The sequence below is a fragment of the Sinocyclocheilus grahami genome, unplaced genomic scaffold, assembly GCF_001515645.1.
Source record: "Sinocyclocheilus grahami isolate Dianchi unplaced genomic scaffold, SAMN03320097.WGS_v1.1 scaffold302.1, whole genome shotgun sequence".
In the NCBI taxonomy this organism is placed as follows: domain Eukaryota; kingdom Metazoa; phylum Chordata; class Actinopteri; order Cypriniformes; family Cyprinidae; genus Sinocyclocheilus; species Sinocyclocheilus grahami.
The window spans coordinates 1883820-1902995 of NW_015505481.1; the positions used below are offsets into that span (position 1 = coordinate 1883820).

Sequence of the window (19176 nt, forward strand, 5' to 3'; positions counted from 1 at the left end):
TCTATCTATCTATCTATCTATCTATCTATCTATCTATCTATCTATCCATCCATCTTGGCTTTGAAAAAGCTATAGAACCTTTATACTGTTATTGCCTGAGGGGAAAAATAAATAAATAAAATAATTCTGTTCTTTAATTAGCGTAGTATCGTATTTATAGCGTATTATACATTTAAACCGTAACATATTTACGACCAGCAGAACACAACAGTAAATAATAAATTAAGCCAATGATAAATATTTAATCAATTAAAATACAATAAAAAAATTAATCGGTAATATACAATATTAAACAAATGTGATAATCTGTAAAATAAAAAAAAATTTAAAAGTCAAATAAAAATGCCAGCGTGGTTTTATTGTGTTCAGTTGTTTACCCAACAGCTATTACAAAGGTAACACTTTACAGTAAGGTCCCATTAGCTATGGTAGTTAATGCATTAACTAACATTAACTATCAATCTGCAATATATTTGTTATAGTATTTATCAATAAATGTATTGGTTAATGAAAACACAACTGTTCTTGTTAGCTCAGGTCCATTAAATAATATGAACAGTCACTTTTTGGTTTTATTTACGTATTAGTAAATGTTGAAATGAACTGAGACTTATAAATGCTTTAGGCCAACAAAAAATAGATATTAGGACAGAATTGGAAAAAATTAGAAGACAAGTAACCTTGTGACAACAAGCCCTGATCAACAGCATCAGTGTCGTAACATACATACAGTACATAATATGCACATGAGTGGTGTGATATGTTTTAGATCATCATATTTTTTAAATACAAACAGAACTTAAACCGACACACCCAGCATGCTCTCTCTCTCTAATGCGAGGTATACAGGAAGCGTGGATGCTTCTGCTTTTTTCTGTGGTTTCCTCCTGCTGTCACAACTGCTTCTCTCTCATTTCTGTAACACACAGCAGTGTGCTCGGACAGGTGCCTTCGTCAATTTGCCAACATCTGTATATTCTTCTGGAAGAAACTTCTGCAGGCTTGATCAGTGGGGCTGGACATAAAGGAAGATGCTCCAACATCTGAAGCACTCACATGAGAGGCAGACAACTGGAGAAAAGGCCTGTTACGCTGGTAATCAACACACTCAGCCGCACTGAGAGGCTGAAGAGCTGTACTTTCAAAGGACCTCTATTGTCTTTATTGTGAAAGTATAAACAGAGGCTTTTCTTCTTCCTTTTTTTGACTAAGCAAAGTGAAAGTTCTTTTTACCCTTCATTTTGAAATCGAGTTTGAGTTTGATTTTAAGTTCTCATCCTCATTAACACCATCCTGGACACCGTTTTTGGTTTGAAAGGTATCCATGCTCTCTGACAGCATGTGCTAAAAAGACTCCATGTGCTTCCACCTACACTGGATCTGAGTGACTACAAAACTTCAAACAGTGGATTTTTACCTGTGGATTGCAGAGAGGTTTGTCTGGGTTCCTCCAGAGTTTGGCCTTTTGGAATTGTTAGTGGTTGATCCAGAAAGAGTTCAGTATCCTGGAATTCCTAAGGAAAGTTGTGATGGGTAACGCAGCCGGCGGGTTGGAGCAGGTGGATGGGCCGGAGGCCAAAGGCTCAACAGGAGGGTCAAACACTGCTCCCTCCACACCCAAAAAGAAATGTGCCCCTGCGAAACTACCCATTCCTCCTGAGGAAGAGCTCGAAGAACGCTTCAGTGTGGTTTTGGTGAGTTCTTTATACACAGACATTACTTATCAACACAGCAAAAGCAGCTAATCTTGATACTTCCTGTTCTGATAAAAACAACAGCCATGTTAGGAACTACAACAGTATTAGATTCTCTGGCTTTGCATTTTGGAAACATAAATATTAGCTGTAGAAAAAAAAACACAGGAACTTCTTGTATTCTTGACGCATAGACAGTGATAATCTAAAAAGAAAATCAAATACAATATGAACATTTCAAAGCAAATGCAGTCTTCCACCTGAAATGCAAAATGAAGTAACATTTGGAAAAACACTTCTGACTTAATACAATTGGATTACTGTCACTTTAGTTCCACATGGGCTTTTGGTATAGGAAATGGCAGTGGCGAGATGACAAATTAGGCAACTTTTTAAGAGAAGTCATAAGATAAAAAGAGGTCCTGTATTCTCGGTGACAACTGAACTTTGTTTCGTCTTTCGCTTCGTTGCAAGACAACACTGTCAGTTGGTTATACTCCTAGATATGCCATCCCTTTTGGTGAGCAATGTGTTGAATCTTTTAAATGATTCCTAATGGAAGCTCAGTTATCTTACATTTGGTTCCACTTCAGCAACACATTATAAGCCTGTTTCCATCTCAGAATAGACATTGTGACTTCTCATAAATGTGACTTAAATCTCACAGTATGATTTTGTTTCTTGTTTTGAACTTCTCGAAATAAATGTTAGAATTTTACCAAAGTTAAAAAAAGCACTTCCATATAACAAATGGCCATTTGATCTTTCTGAGCATACTCTTATTGGTCAATGCACAGGGGGGCACAACCAGACTGTCCCAGGCCCTGTGAGGAGTTGCACCCACTAAAGTCGTCTTTACAATGCTGTAAAGTACTGTATGAAGGAGTTTGGGACAATCCCTGCAATTTTGTCCTTGAGCCCATAAATTCAAGTAACTACTACCCTGATTAGATTACTATTGTGTGCTAATGGATATATGCATTACATGGTCACACTTCAGAGTGATGTCCTCATTACAGGCTACTGCCATAAGCCCTGAACTGTGCTTTAATATTAACTTAATCTAGTCTCCACTTTATTCACTTGAACCAGTAGACCACAGTTCGTCCCCTACCCACCCCCCTCTCTCTGTTCCCCCAGTAACCGCTCAATGTGTTTCTAAATGTGCTTTCGCTCTTTATGCACACAACCTTAAAAAAAAAAACATGTTCAGAGCGGAAACGTCTTAGTGCTTTAGGAGGAAACACCCACGATCACAGTGTTTCTACACTAAACTTTACACCTATTTTTTTTACAAACCACACCCTCTTAATTTGGTTGAAATGTGCAATTCCAGATCTGGTGTGAAAGTGCAAAACATAAAGCTAATAATGATTAATCTTTATGTGTTTAAGTGCAAGACATGTAGCAACTTAGCCTCCGTGCCATGTTTTCAGGAAGTCACATTGTGTCAGACTGATGACTGACACAGCATATGATCTTAAGTAGATAAACTTAAGGGAAACATAATATGTACATAATATAATAATTTACTCAAAAATGAAAATTGCGTCATCATTTACTCACCCTCATGTCATACCGAACCTGTATGACTTCTGTGAAACAAGAGTGGACACCATAGACTTTTATTGAGACAGTTTTTCAAATTTCCACAAAAGTCATGCATGCAGGTTTAAAATTAAATGAAGCGGAATAGTCGCCTAAATGGTGACAGGATTTTCATTTTTGCCTGAACTATGCCTTTAACCCTTTAACTGTCACCCCCATTTTTGAACATAGACATGAAAGTGCACAAACTTAAATTGTTATAATTCATGAACAAAAACATTTTGTAATATGATTTTGATGTACCATTTCCATGGTAATGCAATGTCTGATTTTAAAATGGCTTTCACAGGATGAATTTAGAAATTTTAAGCTTTCAATTGATATATACTTTATGATGATTTCTAAAACGTGATAGGGAAAAAGGCAACGAAAAAAGACTTTTTGTGACAAAGATCAGAACTCCTTTTATGATGTAGATTTTTTTTAAGGGCGCACTCTTGTCATAAATTAATCTATTACTGTTCCTACATAATTTATAACAAAAAACTGGTAAAATATCTATTTAGAAGTCTTGGAGTTTTCCAACGATATATAGTAGATTAGGATTTAATTATAATATAGTGAAGTAAACTGAAGGGGACAGGTGACCGTTAAGAGGTTAACAATCTGAAGTAAGCAAAAGAAGGAACAATAATTGCGTCATAACACATTTTGTAATGTAGACATTTCCTTCTCTACGTCTGTTCCACCAGCGTCTTGCATCAGATATAAATGGTGATTATCAATATTACATATTCATTAAGTAAATGGCAAATCGGATGTTATTTGAAACTGAGGAAAGACTGCGGCATACACACGTTAACGCCAGTCTCTTTCATAAACCATATACTCAGACTTTCCCATGCTATACTCCAGGATTATACTCCACAAACCAATTAGTATTGTAACTGACAAACTTCTCTTCTTTTTCTTAAACAGTTTAAGCCTGGTTCTGGGTTACATACCACTGGCGGCAACTTTTTTGATATCCAGTATTATAGATGGAATCCGTCTATTGAAATCCAGCACATTGTGATGGATATGCATTGTGCACATCAACCAATAAGAATAGCAATATGTTTACTTATAAGTGTATTAACATTGATACTGCAGTAATTTGAATCCATGAGTCTGCGAGCATGTTTGTACTGTACAGTTCTGCTAGAAAGGATTTCACCTGATCTCCAGGTTACTGTGATGAACCTCTAATTTCTCTTCTCAGAGCTCAATGAATCTGCCTCCTGACAAGATGAAGCTTCTGAGTCAGTATGACAGTGAGAAGAAATGGGAGCTGGTCTGCGATCAGGTGAGTCGCTCAACTTCAACATTATGCGTTTTAAATAATGGCAGCTAAGTAGAACTGAGAGCATCTTGATCGTTTCTACTTCTCATTAGAGAGTGAGACATTACTCATATTGAAATACGTAATGAATGAGTCATATTGAAATGCATAAGGCATTGCATTTTTGAGCAGTTTTCTCTGTGTATTACCATAATACTTCATGTCTGCAGTGTAGGTGTGACCTTTGAGTGGAAGCTATCTGGTAGACTACATTTAGACACACCAGAAGTATAAAGGAGATCTTTACACTGTGACACAAATACAAAAACCAAACTTGTACAAGTTATATGAGGACTGTAACCAGGTCTCAAGCAACTGTAACCAATTTCTATAAGAGCCTGAAAGATTAAAAGTAAAAACAGCATTTGATTCATCACTCCATTCATACATATGTCAAGAGAAAATGTTAAAGTTTTTCAAATGTCTCTAGTGTTGATTAAAAAAATGTTGTTTCTTGTTCTATGCTGTGACAATATAATTAAACTACAGGTTGGGGCATTTGTTGTAATCAGTTTCAGAAAATGCAGAGCCTATAAGAAGGAAAAAACAACAGTGGTAGACCATTTGTGTAAATGATGTTAATTTAAGTAGGCTTACAAAGTTTTGCAAAGGAGGTGTATTCTTAAGTTCGGATATATTTTTGTTGAACCTTTTAATAACAGTAAAAAGAATGATGCAAGAAATTATGTAAAGGCTGATAGTGAGCAGACATCTCAACAGGAGAAAAAGGCTTCGAGGGGAAAATAAGCAGCAGTATGAGGTCAGACTCTTAAGGTGGTGAAACTGTCTACGCACATCCTGTGTTAATATTTGTGTCTCCATGACATCTGTGGGATGCAAGTTTTGTAGCTATGCATGCAGAGAGCACAGGTTGTTATAGCAATGAATGCACACAACTAAAATGTATTTCTTATGGGCATTATGTAGGCTATACACCACCTTCAGGGGAAATATGTATTAATACGACCAAAGAAGAGATCTGAGATGGATGTACAGTACAATTTAAAAGTTTGGGGTCTGTAAGATGTTTTATTTATTTAATAAGATATTAATGGGGTCATATGATGTTGCTAAAAAGAACATTATTTTGTGTATTTGGTGTAATGAAATGTGCGGTTTAAGGTTAAAAAAACACATTATTTTCCACATACTGTACATTATTGTTTCTCCTCTATGCCCTGCCTTTCTGAAACGCGTCGATTTTTACAAAGCTCATCGGTTTGAAAAGCGAGGTGTGCTCTGATTGGCCAGCTATCCAGTGTGTTGTGATTGGCCGAATACCTCAAGCATGTGACAGAAATGTTACGCCCCTACCATATTGTGATGACGCCCAGTCCGGCCGGAGCGACGACTCAAAAACATGAAAACCCATTATAAACGAGGCATTCCTTGCATCCAGTGGGGACATAATTATTGATTATAATGACTAATACTGTCTTTTTACGCGTTGCGTTGCATCGCGCCGCTTAAACATAAAACCATGACTGCATTTGTGATCGGACAAATGACAAACAACAAGCCCTACTCTACACTGCCCAAAACTCACGTTTGATTCATCAGTGGCAAATTCTTTGAATATAAAAAACATAGTCAGAACAGCCGGCATTGTAGTCTAGTCTCTCAGGATCAGAAAAACGGTCCTCCATAAAATGTGCTGCACACATCTGAATATTTGGGTTGAAGTGTTCTGGAACAGTGTTGTAAATACAACTTAACCAATGATTTCTAGTCGTGTCCATTTTTGAAAGGCCAAACAAAGTAGTTTCGTTTTCACAATGAAACACAGTGTCACACATGGCGGCCTAGTGTGAGCAGAGGCCGGGGGCTAGAGTGAGGAACAGACGGAGGGCTAGAGTGAGCAGAGGTGGTGGGCTTGAGAACGGCGCGGCCGGTGGATTCGACGAAGGAGTGTGCATTAAATTGTTTAAAAGTGGCAGTACTGTAAATACATTTATAATGTTACAAAAGATTTCCGTTTCAAATAAATGCTGTTCTTTTGAACATCATTCATCAAAAAGTGTGTCTTGGTTTCCACAAAAATATTAAGCAGCTCAACTGTTTTCACAACTGCTAATAACATTTTCTTTTTCTTGAGCATCAAATCAGTACGTATATTAGAATGATTTCTGAAGGATCATGTGACACTGAAGCCTGCAGTAATGATGCTGAAAAATTCAGAAATAAATTACATTCTAAAATGCATTCAAATAAAATGTAACTTTTATGTTAAATTGTAACAATATTTCACAATATTACTGTATTTTAGTCAAAGCAATTATGGGCATAAGAGACTTCTTTTTTAAAACATTAAAAAGTCTTACCAACCCCAAACATTTGAATGGTATTATTCAAACTTTATATTATTCTGTTCCATCAAAAAGTGTTTAAATATCTTCATCACAGCTGGAAACCAGTCCATTTATTGTTTCTCTTTCTCTTGATGTCTATTAGGAGCGGTTTCAGGTGAGAAACCCTCCCTCGGCTTATCTGACTAAAATCAAGAGCTTCTACCAGGACCAGGGTGGAGTGGCGCGCAGGGTCTGTACCATCACTCTCTTTCTGTTCTTTCCCTCACCAACTCCATTCACTCACATTTCTCTTTTACCCATATCAGTGCTGACACCCACCTGCCCAAAAGAAAACTCCATTTAGAGTCTCGATGAGAAGTGAATGATTGTCTGTCAGTGAGTCATCTTATCTCTGTGATTCCTTCTCCACAGTTCAAGAAACGTGTGCAGGAGTCAACTCAAGTCCTGAGAGAGCTGGAGATCTCGCTGAGAACCAATCACATTGGGTTAGTGGCAGCTTTATTTTTTTGTGCCGTGCAAAGATAGACTTCACTGCTACTCCTGAATAAACCTGAAAGATAAGTTTGCACCTAAATAATGGAAAACCTCCATGGATACATACCATGATATTCCTTTTGTACTCTATAGGTGGGCTCAGGAGTTTCTGAACGAGGAAAACCAAGGCTTGGATGTCCTGGTGGACTACTTGTCATATGCTCAAAGTGATGCGCCGTATGTTTATTCTGTCTAAGATTTCCCATTTATACCATTACAGCTGTCTAATGTAATATTTGTCCAAGAAGATTTTATGAGTAAATCCTTACAGTAGATTTTGACAAGAAGTAACTACAATTCACTTGCCATATTAAAAATAAAGGTTCCAAAAGTTTTTTTTGCAGTAATGCCATAGAAGGGCAATTTTTTGGTTCCCTAAAGAACCTTTCAGTGAACAGCTCTTAAAAGAACCATTGCACTCTTAAAAATAAAGGTTCTTAATTGGCATTGATGGTTCCATTAAGATTCTTTAACATTTATAGAACCTTTCCATTACACAAAAGGTTATTTATAAACTAAAAAGGTTCTTTAGATTATTACAGTGTTCTTTACTCTAAGGAAAACGGTTCTTTTAAGAACTGCTCACTGAAAGGTTTTTAGGGTACCCAAAATGTGTTGAAAAGCCCCTTTTGCAGCCTTTTTGTAAGAGTGTAGTGTGAAGGACATTTCAAAAATCCAAAGAACCCTTTGTAGAACGCAAAGGTCCCACGGATGTTAAAGGTTCTTCGTGGAACCATAGATGCTTAGAAAGAAAGTTTATTTTTAAGCGTGTAGTCTCTCAGTGGCTAAAAATGAGCTCAGATTCTGGGCTGACGTGTTTCTCAGGTTCGAGGTAGAATCTGTGGAAAACGGCGGATCTGTATCAGACAACAGGAGGTTGTCAGAGAGATCAGTGGAGGATCTAGCCAAAAATGTTAACCATTCTTCCACACTCGGCATGACCAGAGCGGCACGTGCACTCACGGTCCGGTGAGTCATCACTACAGCACACCCCCAAAATACAGGGATTGCTGCTCAGGAGTAAAATGAAGAAACCATGTTGTTTAGATATTATTCTCATTAAGATAAGTGTACTCAGATACTTCATATTCAGTGCTCATCTTTTGTTCATTCCCTGCCTTTTCACATTAGAATAAGTAACTTGACCCATGGCAGAAAAACGATGCGAAATGCCCGATTGGCCACCCAAAGAGATGACGTTCACCTCTGCATTATGTGCCTGCGTGCTATCATGAATTATCAGGTATGTTGGCGTCAGGAACACATACAAACACTAGACTCGGCTACTCAAATGTCATTTTAGGAGAACTTTGTGACTCACCATTTTTTTTGTTTTTAACAGTCTGGGTTCAATTTAGTCATGACTCACCCCAGATGTGTCAATGAAATTACACTCAGCCTCAACAACAAAAACCCCAGGTGAGTGTTTTTTTGTGTGGGGTGTAGGGGTTTGTGTGTTTGTTGTGTGAGTTTGTAATACATTTAAATACACCGTCCATAGGACTAAGGCTCTTGTGCTGGAGCTGTTGGCTGCAGTGTGTCTGGTTAGAGGAGGACATGACATCATCATCTCGGCCTTTGACAACTTTAAAGAAGTAAGATGACCAGCCTTCTACACATATACATACACATTTTTTTAATCAAACGGGATGTCCTCATAAAATGGTTTAGTCTGGCTTTGCAGATGGTCAAGATACATTTTCTTCTGCCCAGCTGTATTCTCTCAAAACTGAAATAACTCTTTTTAATCTTTTACCTTGTCTCAGTGTACTCTGAAATCATTCTAATATGTTGATTTGCTTCTCAAGAAACATGCATTATTATTATTATTATTATTATTATTATCAAAGCTGAAAACAGTTGTGCTTCTTAATGTTTTTGTGGAAACTGATCTGAGAAAGACCAAAAGGAAATATTAATCTTTTGTAAAATTATAAACATCTGTACTATGACTTTTAATAAATTTAATGCATCCTTCCTGAAAAAATTAAGTTTCTTTCAATAAAACAAAAAAAATTAATGTTAGTTAATGTGACACAAATATCACCAATACTGCACAAATGCCTTTCAGACACTATTAAAAGTCTAGACATTTTGTAGCATGTAATATATCATGCTCAACATTTGGCCCACTTTCTCACAGGTGAGTGGAGAGAAGAACCGCTTTGAGAAGCTAATGGAGTACTTCATGAATGACGACAGCAATATAGACTTCATGGTGAGCTTTGATGTCAATCACAATAACATGACAGTTAACCTGCTCACTTTTTTGGTGCAATATGACTGATTTTAAACTCTATCCATTTGATGTTATTCTTCACAGGTGGCTTGCATGCAGTTCATAAACATTGTGGTTCACTCAGTGGAGAACATGAATTTCCGTGTGCATCTTCAGTATGAGTTCACCCAGCTGGGTCTCGACCAGTACTTAGAGGTAAGACTAGTGTACAGGACAGATAAATACTTTATAAAAGCATACCGTGCATCTTACATATAATTAACACAGGATTGGATCCTAGATTTGAGATGCTTTACATGCAGCGTGTATTCATAAAGTTGTGCATTATCCTTGTAATGTAACACACAACTGTTTGTGTCCGCAGTCCTTAAAGGAGATGGAAAGTGAGAAGCTGCAAGTACAGATCCAGGCGTACTTGGATAATGTGTTTGATGTTGGAGCTCTGCTGGAGGATGCAGAAAATAAAGGGGAAATAATGGAGCATTTAACAGAACTGCAGGAGACCAATGGACAGGTCAACTATACTCTATGGACACAAAACAAATTTGCACATAATCATCTCATGTTGTAGGTAGGCTGCTCTGTTCCTCATAGGTGTGTGTATATGCTTGTGTTGCAGCTGAATGCCAGATTGCAGGAATATGAGAATGGAGCATTGGAAAAAATGGCAGAACTAGAGCAACAACTAATGCAGGCCACTAAAGAGTCAGCGCTGCTTAAGGTACCACACTGCATTTTCCTTTCATTGCATACTAGCTATACTATATACTAGTAGTTTTTAAGATTACATTTACATTTAGTCATTTAGCAGGTGCTTTTATCCAAAGTGACTTGCAAATAAAGACAATAGAAGCAATCAAAACCAACAAAAGAGCAATGATATGTAAGTGCTGTGACAAGTCTCAGTTAGTCTAATGCAGTACACGTAGCAAGGAGAAAAGAATAGAAAATGAGTAGAGAACGCTAGTGTTAGAGGGTCTTTTTATTATTATTAAAAGAAAACAAGTTAGAATAGAAACAGAATAGAGAATGCTAGTAGAGTGTCAAGTGTAGATGGAAGAGATGTGTCTTCAGCTGTTTCTTGAAGATGAGTAAGGACTCAGCTGCTTGGATTGAGTTGGGCAGGTCTTTCCACCAGGAGGGAACAGTTTATTAGAACAGTTAACAATACATTTAGCATTAACAGTTAATCAGAACAGTTAATTAATAAGATTAGAAGTAGTGAGTCTCAGGGTTATTATATAACTCCATGTAGCCATGCGAAAAGCTCCTTGTTTTCCTTTTTTCCAATCTATGCTTAAATCTTATTTATTTGAAAAAGGGATTATGGCTTAAATGTATTGTGTGTTTTTCTTTTTGACTGAGTCAAATGTTTCATAGCATTGTTTGAAAATTAGTACATCAATTTATTTGATTTTAATGCCCTTAAGGTGATTTTATGTACAGCACTTTGGCTAACCCATGATTGTATTAATTATTATTTATAAATAAAGAAACAAAGAAAGAAAGAAATAACTAAAAGCATTAAAAATAATTAACTTATTAAATACAAATGAATAAAAACTATGGGTTTACTTGAGAAGCACAAATTGTGTCAGAGAATGTGTCTTTAATTATCATTATCTGTTTTTAATTTGAATTTAATTAAAAATAATTCAAGATCTTATCTTATGAAAATAAATGTATTTTGTTTTAGATATTTAGATGTAAAATATGTTTAGGTATTTTTACTAGAAATGAGACCAAACATGTATCATAGTAAAAAAAAATGTTTTGGTAGCTTATATATGATATGCCAAATGCAGTACATACACTCTTAGAATAATAATAAGAATATCAAATTTGGTAATCAGTCATTGTCTCAAACCTTTACATGTGTGTGTAACAGGAGAGTTTGCGAGAGTCCTGTGCCCAAGTGAGCACTTTGCAGCAGAGAGAACGAGAACGAGAGATTCAGAGAGAGAGAGAACGAGAGCAGGAGCGTCTGTCGCAGCCCTCGCAGGTAGACAGAGAACGAAACAGAGAGGCGAGTGAAAAGGAGTCCAAACTGGAGGTGAAGCTGAAGGAACTGGAGGAGAAAGGCTTAGTCCGACTGGAGCGCACAGCCTCTGGAAGCTTGGACATCGAAGTGATTCCAGTCACCGTAGAGAAAATTGTCACTCAAACAGGTAGGAGCACTTCTGCAAAAGTTCTCCTTCTCCTTAGCATCTCAAATTAAAGGGGTCATGAACTGCCTTTTTTGTATTTTTTACTGTTCTCTGAGGTCCACTTATAATGATATTTTGCATCAAAAAATATCTTAATTTAGAAGTAATAAGCTATTTTCTGTCATGTTCTCATCTGAATGCTCTGTTTGAATAGGTGTGGCGGATTGTAGACTCAGAAGTAAACGCCACTGCTGTGATTGGCTAACAGTTGTGTATGTTTGACAGTCTACATCCTTCACAGATGGACACTGCTGTGATTTAGGCTAAGAACGCATCAATACTCAGTACATATCAAACGATCTGTAATAACAGATCAAAGCAGTAGTGACCACTAATGAAAACAGTTACATACACTTGTGTGGTGCGACATCGGATTCAATATATTCAGAGTAGCATCGTCTTTTAGTTTCAATCTTTCTGAAAATCCTGCGTCGATTTGTGCCTTATTTGTAAAAGAATCTGTGGTCAAATGAAGCGAACAAAGGACCAAGTTCTTACTGATGTGGTCTGGCACTTCATTACAAAATAAATGTCATCAAATAAAGTTTAGCGTTTGGTTTCTGCGTAGACCTGCGTCTGCCTCTCTCGTTATTTAGGCAGCGATGTAGAAGCAGGCGTTGATCTTCTTCTGCAGAGACAGTGTTTAGCCACACTATTACGTCATAAAGTGGCACATTCCACAACCTGATGTTTTGGCAGATTGGCTTCAATAAAAGCTGTTGTTAGACTAACAAGAATGTTTTGAGTTCTGAAACTTACAGGATGTTTTTATAGTGCATTGACCTTTATCAAAAGATCAAGGGAATTTTGATTTCTCAGTTCATGACCCCTTTAATGCTTCTAGTGAACTCAAAATGATTACCTTTAGCTGGCTACACTGATATTATCATAATGTCTGTTTAATGTTCACAATGACTGTGTCAGATCCAGCTTCTCAAGCAGCGTCCCCTCCAGCCACAGCACCGCCTCCACCTCCTCCTCCTCCACCTGGAGCTGCAGTGCCCCCTCCACCTCCTCCACCACCTCCTCCTCCTGGAAGTGGAGGTATTCCACCTCCCCCTCCTCCTCCTCCTCCTCCTGGTGGAGGTCCTCCACCACCCCCGCCCCCACCTGGCTGTGGACCACCACCCCCTCCAGGAGCTCCTCCTGCCCCTGGGGCTGAAACAGGTGAAGGGACAACTAAAGAAATTTAAGAAATACTTATCCAGACATGCAACCTGAGCAGAGTGACTGTATCTTCCATTGTTTTGCACAGGACCAAAGGAACGTAAACCAGTTCAACCAAAGTTTAAGATGCCTCTGTTGAACTGGCAGGCTTTGAAGCCCAATCAAGTGACGGGAACGGTGTTTAGCGAGCTGAATGATGAGCAACTGTTAGGGGTAACAGCAAAAAAATCCTTAAAATGCACCCAAAATTAACCTGTATGACTTCTGGAGGACACAAAATAAAATATTTTGAATAATGTGTATAATGAAAGCCAGTGAGGTACAAAATTACTTTCACAGTATGGATGAAAAGATTTTTTCAAAAATATTTTCATTTGTGTTTCACAGAAGAAATAATGTCATACAGGTTTGGAATAAATAATTTTTGGGTAAACTACAGTAATTGGGTGGTCAATTAATCTATTACACTCTCTGTCCCAGGAGCTGAATATGGATGTATTTGCAGAGCAGTTTAGAACCAAGGCTCAAGGTCCTCCAACAGATCTTTCTAAGCTCAAGATTAAGGTGGCTGAGAAGGCACCTAGTAAGGTGTCCATGCTGGAGGCAAACAAAGCCAAAAACCTTGCTATCACCCTCCGCAAGGGAGGCATGAGCCCCAACGACATCTGCACAGCCATTGAGAGGTATGTTTCAACAACAGCTAACTGCACCAAAAACAACAACAACAAGCTTTAAACCATCCTGAACCAGCATGGCAACTCTCTTCTCTCTGTCTCACTCAGATATGATCAGCAGTCTCTGAGTCTGGACTTTCTGGAGCTTCTGGAACGTTTTATCCCATCGGAGTACGAGATGAAGCTACTGCAGAACTACGAGAAGGAAGGGCGGCCACTAGAGGACCTGAGCGAGGAGGACCGATTCATGAGCCGCTTTGGTAAAATCCCACGCCTTGCTCAGCGGATCAACACCCTCACTTTCATGGGCAACTTCCCAGAGAGCATGAAACGTCTGCAGCCGGTCAGTTTACATCACTCTTTGGCTGTTGTACCTAGCATAATTCATATGTTTGATTCAAAAGTCATCATCCCCCCCACCTGTTTCTGTAGCAAATAGATGCGATCATTGCAGCTTCCGTGTCCCTCAAGTCTTCATCAAAGCTGAAGAAGATGTTAGAGGTGAGTAGACTTCATTTGTGCTTTGAGGTATGAATGGTGTGCTCCTTCAGTGCAGCTCATTTATCAGTCTCCTGCTTCAGATCATCTTGGCTTTTGGGAACTACATGAACAGCAGTAAAAGAGGAGCAGCGTATGGGTTCCGTCTGCAGAGCCTTGACCTGGTGAGTGAGTTTGTAGATTGTAACTTTAAGACTCATGTTTTTGTTAAGTATGGATTGTAAATAACAGCAGGAAGTTACAGACCCAGGTCTGTGTTTTGGAAAGATCTCTTTGTATTAGTTATGAGAGACCTCTGATGTAGAGGCCTTTGATGCAGAAACAAAGAGGCTAATGAAGTCTGAAGAAATCAGGGATTGAAACTTTGCATGTGAATGAAATCTTTGTATGCTAATCTTCTGTAGCTGAAATTTCCTATAAATAATTTTTACCTTTACCTCTGTTTTCCAGGTTTTTCAAAGGTTTCAGATTACCTCACCCTATTTTTAATGAATGTGTTTTTTGACAAAATCAAAAACATAATTAACAAGATACACTATACACATTTATATTTTTATTATATATATATATATATATATATATATGAAAATTGGTGTTATTATAGTATACTATTATGATTTGTATTTATTTTACATTATTATATTTTATTTCTGTTTATGTTTGTTTTATTTCAAGAAATTAAAGTTTTAAACTACAATAACCCTGATTAAAAATCATTAAAATATATATCAAAATGGACAATTTGCAGGTTATTTGTAATTTCAAATGAAATGGGTCTCAAATTAAAAAAAAAAATTCTTCTCACATTTTTGTTTACTAATTACAAAGACTGATAAGAAACTAGTCATCTATCAAATTTTATATTATACATTTCCATACATGTATACATTCATATTCACATTATAATTGCTGTATAAATATATTGATCTGATTCATTTCTTCATGAGGATATTTACCCAAAATAAAAACAACTTCTGCATCTACCTTAAATCTATTTCTACCCTCTACCTTTGCAATAACTTAATCTTATCTCTGCATCTGTCCTTGGTGGCCAAAGTAAAATCTCCCAGTGTCCTCACTCAGTCTCACTCTCTTGTGTCTTTCAGCTGTTGGACACTAAGTCCACAGACCGCACACAGACTTTGATGCACTTCATTGCAAATATGGTGCAGGAGAAATACTCCGAGCTTGCCTCCTTCCACAATGAACTCCGCTTTTTAGACAAGGCTGCTCTGGGTAAGACATACCATAGTTGCTGTGCATACTACAAACATGGGGATACATAGTCTTTTCTCTTTCTCACTCCTTTGCTCTCTCAGTGTCTTTGGACAGTGTGCTCCAGGATGTGAGATCTCTGGAGAGAGGGATGGAAGGGACCAAGAAGGAGTTCCTGGTGCAGGACGACATCCCGGCCTTGAAAGAGTTTGTTAAAGCCAACAGTGACGTATTAGACTCGCTTGTTAAAGATGGCAAGACAGCACAGGTGAGAGCACAGTGTATGTTCAACGCACGCAAACTATTTGACATTAATTCTGCTTAATTCGTTTTGCTGACTTTTTCTCTTCTGCCAACAAGGAGGCATACATGTCTGTAGTGGAGTACTACGGAGAGAATCCGAAGACGACACAGCCTTCCATGTTTTTCCCATTCTTCGTCAGGTTTATCAAAGCTTATAAAGTGAGAGATACAGCAACATTTACCCACATGTTCATGTCAACACATACACATAATAACAAAGCCGTTATTATTTGATTGTTCACATGCTTATGGGAATTGCTTAAAGTACTGTAAGTACAGTAAAGGGTTATCATGGGTAATGAAAGCTTCATTTTGGTTTTGGGAGTCCCCAACAACAGGTTGACATGCATGCAAGGTCAAAAAACACTTTAATTTTCTTATAATATGCATTTATTTTTTTACCTTATTTTGACTCCCAAACGATTCTCTCAACGATTCATTTTTCCAAACCCCTCCTTTGCGTGATGCTAATCTGCGGTGATTGGTCCGATTGGTCTCATTTCATTTCCATTTCATCATGCCTGTAATGCTTTGTGTAAAGCCGTTACCAGGGTAACAGCTATTTTTACCGCTCCAAAAGTGGCATCTAGTGGCAAAGAATGAATTTGCATTTTCATTCAGACCAATGGAGAAGGGTATAACTGCAAAATAGGGTGTGGCTTCCTCCCATTGACAGACAGGCACATGACACACATGCGCAATTTTCCCCCCAATCCACTTCAGTGCAAACTCTGCCCCACAGCTGATTCTAAAGATTTTATTGGTTGTGTCAATTAAAGTGTTGATTTCCTACACTATGCTACAAAAAATGCTATCCCCTAAACCTACCCCACACCTCACCGTAACCTTAACCAGTGAAATTGACTGCACGGCGGGATTGGCGCTGAATAGCGTGGTAAAGAAAGTTACAGTTCAGGAGACAAACAGTTAATAAGATTATGCGATGTAACTCCCCAACCGGACCTCAACGGACAATGGCACCTTTTTAGTTACACCCAGCGTCACTACCAGCTACTACCCTGCGAATTTCGAGCCCCGAGCTTTGGCCACGAGCTTTGGGCTCTGCTCTCACTGAGAATATTTATTTATATAGCATATTTTATTTTAGATGAACTAGAAACAATGTTTAATGTATAAAGTTTTATTTTGAAATGTAAGTCAATAACAATTGGCTGGAGCCAGAGCCAATGGTGAAAGTCTTTGCGCGAAGAGACCCCGCCCCATTTTGGAGGTTCTGCCCACTTTTGGAGTTCACACCCCATTTTGGAGTCTGCAGTTATCTACTTGGACCAACGCGAAAAGACCAACAAGTGGGCGGGCAATATGCTAATGTTTCATTTTGCCGTCAACATGAAACGGCTTGGGATTCGTTTTAAAAAACGACTCATTTAAATAATTCAGAGTCGACTTTCTTTCGAGAGACAATAACTTTATACATGGTACACTTTCAGATTTAAAACTTTGCAGGATGTTTTCAATCACTTAGAGCTGTGTTATACGCTGCATGAAAGGTAATTTTCAAAAATCCATAATAGGGGCACTTTAAAGGAGCTGTGCTCTACACAATGAGCAAAAATACCGCAAGCATTTCACCAATTTATTATTAATTACTGTGGTGTATTATTGTGTCACACAACAGAAAGCAGAACAAGACAATGAACAGAAGAAGAAACAAGAGCTTGCAGCAGAAGAACAGGCAACCCCTTCCCCAAAGAAGAAAGATAGCAATCCTCAAAAGGTTAGAAAAGTGTAATTCTAAAATATGTTTGTAATTTTATTCATAAAATATTTGTTGAATATATCAACTATTTAGTTATTTTATTTAAATAAAGCATTGACTGGAACTGCACACCTGAAGTTATTCCCCTGAAAACTTTTCCCTACTATGATCAGGGTCCCATGATGCCCAAAATGCCTCAGATGGACCTGATTGCAGAGCTGAAGAAAAGACAGGTGAAGCCTCAAGTCACAGACGGGGCCATCGAGGGCATTATAACAGGTAAAAATGTTACAGATATACAGCCAAAATAGTCGTCATGTCAATATATACCTTAAGGACATTCCTTATGGTGTAAACTGGCAAGTGCGATTGGCCATGTACTACCCTATAATCTATATATTTTTAAGAATTTGAATTGTATTTTTCATTTGTCTGCGTCAGATTTGAGAAATTCACCCTACAGAAGAGGTGATGGTCGGAGAGCAAATCCACGACAAGACAACTGAGGGTTACCTACAGAGACTTCTCTCCTTCCCACCAGACACTTCTGTACTTAACACCTGGTCTTATTCTTTATATACATAATAAAACATTTTCAATCTGTACAGCGATACAGAAAATGACTGCCAAACACACAACAGATGCTGTACACAAACAAAGAGTCACACTAACAGACACCCATCATCACACACGCTTGCATATATGCTCTGATACACATAACCCTTTGAGAATGTTTAAAATAATTGTACATAAGGCACAAAAAGGATTTTTGTACCATCGCATATGCTCCTGAATATGTAAGCAATTCCTTGAGCTTCAATTTTCCCGTTTTGCTGTGTTTATATTGCTAAAGAAATTGTAAAAAGTGCTCATAGATGAAGGCACTTTTAATACAGCCTGATAATAAGAATTCTTAGATATTTGAATAAAACAGTGAAAACCTTGTACAGTAAGACACATTTCATTCATTATGAGAAACCAAAAAAAGACAACTTAGAAATATTGTCATAGAAGAGAGCTGTACTTTATTAGACACACAACCACAGCAAGTATGTACAAAAGGTCTCAGCTCTCAACGAATTCTCACAGGAAAAAAAATTATTCTCACAAAGTTATCATGGCATCCACACTGATAAATTAATTTATTTTTCTTCTGTGTCTATAGGTGCTTATATATCTTATTTGTATATAGAGTGATTCTCAGTTGGTATATTACTCTACTCTAGAGATGGGAGGGTCACAGCGTGGGCTAAGGGCTCGCACCATTACTAGTGCGCTGATGGTCAGAGCTGAGTTTAACCTGCTCAGTAAAACACACTCAGAGCTTGCCACTCAAGTCTGGTTACCACATCACCACAGGTTACATTAAGACTGGACATGCCTGAGCCACAAAGAAATCAGTCATAGAAAAAGTCACTTTGACTCTACAGCTGTGAACCTCATATCAGTGCACTTGACCTCACTATTCTCTCCATTAAAAAAAAAACCACGTAGATAACTTTGTTTTTTAAAATCATCTGCACCGTGCGATTGCTTTTAGAATTTACATGCATTGCTGTAATTATTTTTTATATTTTTTAAAACTTTTAATATATACCTTATAACTCCATCTTTTAAATAAAACTTTTTTTTCTGGACATAATTTTGTAGGACTCTCTAATAATTACGGTTTTATTTACACGCTATA

General features: G+C 37.7%; 1 protein-coding gene across 2 annotated transcripts; it reads left to right on the forward strand.

Annotated features, from left to right (window-relative positions):
• Positions 1 to 887: 887 nt before the first annotated feature.
• fmnl1a (formin-like 1a) lies at positions 888 to 19099 on the forward strand. 2 transcript variants are annotated; one of them, XM_016293442.1, is made up of 26 exons: positions 888 to 1694; positions 4504 to 4587; positions 7075 to 7161; positions 7344 to 7417; positions 7560 to 7643; positions 8292 to 8435; positions 8598 to 8709; positions 8809 to 8885; positions 8968 to 9061; positions 9610 to 9684; positions 9790 to 9900; positions 10070 to 10219; positions 10325 to 10426; positions 11594 to 11873; positions 12825 to 13079; positions 13168 to 13292; positions 13560 to 13762; positions 13862 to 14096; positions 14186 to 14254; positions 14335 to 14415; positions 15358 to 15487; positions 15571 to 15734; positions 15827 to 15928; positions 17409 to 17507; positions 17663 to 17768; positions 17931 to 19099. In XM_016293442.1, the coding sequence occupies exons 1-26, from the start codon at positions 1530 to 1532 to the stop codon at positions 17993 to 17995; spliced, it is 3273 nt and encodes a 1090-aa protein (XP_016148928.1). In that variant the 5' UTR covers positions 888 to 1529; the 3' UTR covers positions 17996 to 19099. The 2 variants fall into 2 exon arrangements, with proteins under 2 accessions (XP_016148928.1, XP_016148929.1); XM_016293443.1 differs by having other exon boundaries at positions 12837 to 13079.
• The last annotated feature ends 77 nt before the right edge of the window (positions 19100 to 19176 follow it).

Coding starts and splice junctions, on each gene's coding strand:
- fmnl1a (XM_016293442.1), top strand. CDS start 1,530: ATGGGTAACGCAGCCGGCGGGTTGGAGCAGGTGGATGGGCCGGAGGCC. Junction 13,080..13,167: donor TGCCCCTGGGGCTGAAACAG/GTGAAGGGACAA, acceptor TGTTTTGCACAG/GACCAAAGGAACGTAAACCA. Junction 13,763..13,861: donor ATCTGCACAGCCATTGAGAG/GTATGTTTCAAC, acceptor TGTCTCACTCAG/ATATGATCAGCAGTCTCTGA.